Here is a 3,974-nt window from a genome sequence, read left to right as displayed (position 1 = left end):
AAAAAAAAAAAAAAAAAAAAAAAAAAAAAAAAAAAAAAAAAATGTAAACCCTAAACCCTAATTTAATATAATAAACACTTTTATTGTATTTATGGATTGGATAGGAGAGAAAAGGGTTTAAGGGTTTTAAGGGTTTAGAGGTTTAGCGCTATCTAGGGTTTATAAGGGTTAAAATAAGGGTTTATAAGAGTTAATAAGGGTTTATATATATAATAAGGGTTTAGGGTTTAGGGTTTATGAGGGTTTATGAGGGTTTAGGGTTTACCTGATACAACAATAGACCAAGAATCTGCATTAAAATTATTTTGTTTTTTTAATGCAATTTTGCCAATTTGTTGCATTAAGGAAGGAGAATTAAGAGAAAGTCTATCACAAGATTTAAGAAGAAGGGTTATATCTTTAGGGTTTAGGGTTTTGAGGGTTTCTCTAGGGTTTAGGATTAAGGGTTTAGGGTTTGTCATATTATTAGGGTTTACTGTATTATTATTATTATTATTATTATTATTATTATTATTATTATTATTGTTTTTATTATTATTAGGGTTTGTAGAATTAGGGTTTATAGGATTAGGGTTTATATAATTAGGGTTTAGGGTTTGGTGCTCCCCTGAGCAAGTTAATAACTCATTAATAATAGCATTAGTAAACCCTCGATCCTCTGTTGTTATATTTATACCTCCATGTTTATCTGCTGCTAATTGCATGCATTTAGTATAATTAGCTAGGGTTTGTATTAGGGTTTTAGGGTTTAGGGTTTGTAAATTATTCAATAATGCAAACCCTAAAACCCTAACACGATCCATACTCACTACATGAGACAGAGCGCATGCACCTAATATATCTGTTAATATTTCTGCACATAATATATTCTCCTGCTGCTGCTGCTGCTGCTGCTGCTGCTGGCGCTGCAGCAAATGACGGTGCTGGTAACTGTGCTGCACTTGCTGCAGCAAAGGGTTTAGCGCTAAACGCATGCGCTGACGAAAATCGTTAAACCTGCATGGCCAACATAAACCCTAAACCCTAAACCCTAAACCCTAAACCCTAAAATATCCTAATTCAACTCGAAACCCTAAACCCTAATCTCCAATTGTAACACAATCTTATAATAACCATAAACCCTAAACCCTAAACCCTAAACCCTAAAAATAAAAATGCTCATCAACCCCCATGCACCACCATACAACTGTTCTGTCAAACCCTAAACCCTAAACCCTAAACCCTAAACCCTAAACCCTTACCTGTCATCGAATTGATACTCTAAGAAAGGTATATCTGTATGTGCAGTAACAGAGGTAGGTGTCTTGGATGCTTTTTGTATTTGTTGGTGTTGCTGCTGCTGCTGCTGCTGCTGCTGGAATTCCCTAGACCCTAATATAGCAAGACGTAGTGCAGCAGCAGCAGCAACACGAGGAGACACAGCAGCACGAGATAATATACAGGACACAAGGGTTTTACATTCTTCGTATTCTTTTACGGATTGTAATTGTTGCAGCATCTGTGTCTCCTCATTTGCTGCTGTATTTCCTGCTGCTGCTGCTGCTGCAGCAGCAGCAGCAGCCTCTGCTGCTGCTACACCCTGCTCCCCTTGCTCTAGGCGCTCCTTAAGTAACGTAAAGTAGGCTAATTCACGTAAAGGGTCCATCTGCTGCTGCTGCTGCTGCTGCTGCTGCTGCTGCTGCTGCAGCTGCTGCTGCTGCTGGTGGTGGTAGTGGCGGTGACGTGGTGCTGCAGCAGCAAATGTGTGGGGTGGTGGGGGAGGAGGAAGACCAGCAGCAAAAGGAGGGGGTGGTTGCTGCCCTGCTGCAACAGCAATTGTTGTTGCTGCTGCTGCTGCAGCTGCTGCTGCTGCAATATGAGGAGGAGGAGGAGGCAATACACCACGACCTCCTGCTGCTGCTGCTGCTGCTGCTGCCATAGCAGCTGCTGCTGCTGCAGGATGAGGGGGAGGAGGAGGGGGAAAAGGAGCAGCAAAAGGAGGAGGAGGAGGAGGAGGAGGAATTCCTTGACGGAGGGCAGGGGGCCCCCTTTGCTTCTTTCCCCGCTGCTTAGATCTTGTTGCTGCTGCTGTTGCTGCTGCACGCTTTTTTGCTGTTTTTACTGGTGATACTTCTGCTGCTGCTGCTGCTGCTGCCTCTGAATTCCCTGCTGCTGATGGTGTAGTTTTGCCATCTGCTGCTGCTGCTGCTGCTGCTGCTGCTGTTTCCGGTTCTTCTGCACCTTCTGCTGCTTCTTCTTCTATTTCTTCCTTTGCGTCTTCTGCTGCTGCTTCTGTTGCTGCTGCTGAGTCTGCTGCTGCTGCTGCGTCTGCTGCTGCTGCTTCTGTTGATGCAGCCGCGTCTGCTGCTTTAGCTTCTGTTGCTGCTGCTGCATCGGCTGCTGCTGCTTCTACTGCTGCTGCTGCGTCTGCTGCTCCACCACCAGGATCGTCGTCTTCTCCTTCAGATTCTTCTTCTTGAGATTGCTCACTCTCTTCTTCCTTTTGCTGCTCTTGCTGCTGCTCTTGTTGCTGCTCTTGCTGCTGCTGTTGTTCCTCCTCTTGACGCCCCCCCTCAACGCCTACTTTTCCTTCTGCCGCCCCCATAATTAAAAAATCGTCGTAAAAACTTCTTTCCTCTAATTTGTTGCAAATTCAGGTGTACTTACACCTGAATATCCTTAAACCCCTTGCCCGTCGTGCTGCCGCTGCAATAGCAGCAGCGGCAACTTCGGCGTCTTTGGGGAGAAAAAAAGACTTAAATAAATTGGATTTAAAAATAAAAACAAATAAACAAACAAATACAAGGAAATATTCATAGAAAAGGGATATCCTCCTTGTATTCCTCTTGCTGCAAATAGCTGTGGCGGTTGCGCGAATACAAGGAAACCTGTATGGGTCTGTGAGGGCTCTTTCGCTGTTTTTATTGTGCATGCATGCATAAAATAGATTTAATTAATTAAATAAGTGAATTTATTGTTCTTTTATCTACGTTTAGCTCTTTATTTTCTCGTTTTTAGTGAAGAAAACAACTCTTGCATGCGCGATTTTGCGTTCTTATTCTGAGGTGTACAGACACCGAAGTAGCGTTCAACTTTTCCTGTCTGTTTCTTCTTCTCTTCTTCTTCTCCTCTGTTTTTATTGTTTATCTTGTATTTATATTCTTTATTGCGATTCTTTTCTCTTTATTTCTTCCTTTTCTTCTTTCTTCCTTTGTACGGATGACCCCTTCGGCTTCCTTTTAGCTCCTTGATCGCGGCATCCGTAGTCGGCCGCAAACCCTAAACCCTGAACCCTAAACCCTAATCCTTCTCTACAGAGTATGCAGAAAGGCAAGAGAGAAGCTCCTTCTTCAGATGGCGTTGGAGAACAACAGGGGGCCCCAGGGGCCCCCGGCAATGACAGCAGCACGAGGCGTCGTCGTGTGCAGTTTGCTGCTGAGCCAACATTCCATGAAGCAGCAGCAACAGCAGCAGATGATAATGAAGAAGAATCTCCTGCTGCAGTAACAGCAGCAGCAACAGCAGCAGCAGCACGAGCAGCAGATGACGAAGATGGACCCGCACTAGCTGATATGCTCGATGCAAAGTATACAAAGACCAGGGTAAGCATCTAGGGTTTAGGGTTTAGGGTTTAGGGTTTAGAGTCATCTTAATACAATACATGAATAGTATTATTTATTTCTTTCTTCTTTCCCCTCTTCCTTCTCCCTCCCCTTTCCTCCCCATTATAATATAATATAATACAATATAATTTATTTATTTATTTATTTATTTATTTATTTATTTATTTATTTATTTATTTATTTATAGGTAGAGGATATAAGAAGAAGAAAGAAATTAATGTTAGCAGGTGCAGCAAGATTAGGGTTAGCTGTAGACTTTGATATATCTAATGCAGCAGCAGCAGCAGCAGCAGCAGGAGAAGAAGACCCTAATCAGGTAATTATTATTATTATTATTTATTTTATTTATTTTATTTATTTATTTATTTTATT

The 3,974-nt window shown here is 42.2% G+C and overlaps 2 protein-coding genes across 2 annotated transcripts in view; one reads left to right on the top strand and one right to left on the bottom strand.

Moving 5' to 3' along the window:
- Positions 1 to 2,584, bottom strand: part of EMWEY_00042750 (hypothetical protein, conserved) — a gene marked incomplete at both ends in the record, with an annotated part of 2,841 nt that extends 257 nt beyond the window's left edge. The window contains 2 exons of the mRNA XM_013478923.1: positions 806 to 996; positions 1,242 to 2,584. Coding sequence (XP_013334377.1) covers positions 806 to 996; positions 1,242 to 2,584 — 1,534 coding nt within the window. The remainder of the gene's footprint in view (positions 1 to 805; positions 997 to 1,241) is intronic.
- A 715-nt stretch (positions 2,585 to 3,299) lies between these two features.
- The window catches only part of EMWEY_00042740 (CD2 antigen cytoplasmic tail-binding protein 2, putative), a gene marked incomplete at both ends in the record, with an annotated part of 1,904 nt that continues 1,229 nt past the window's right edge, over positions 3,300 to 3,974 (top strand). Inside the window, 2 exons of the mRNA XM_013478922.1 lie at positions 3,300 to 3,581; positions 3,790 to 3,918. Of these exons, the coding sequence (XP_013334376.1) occupies positions 3,300 to 3,581; positions 3,790 to 3,918 (411 nt within the window). The remainder of the gene's footprint in view (positions 3,582 to 3,789; positions 3,919 to 3,974) is intronic.

The sequence above is a fragment of the Eimeria maxima genome, genomic scaffold, assembly GCF_000499605.1.
Source record: "Eimeria maxima Weybridge genomic scaffold, Emw_scaff771, whole genome shotgun sequence".
In the NCBI taxonomy this organism is placed as follows: domain Eukaryota; phylum Apicomplexa; class Conoidasida; order Eucoccidiorida; family Eimeriidae; genus Eimeria; species Eimeria maxima.
The sequence above is the reverse complement of the archived record's forward strand: the minus strand, read 5'-3'. Positions and strand labels throughout refer to the sequence as shown.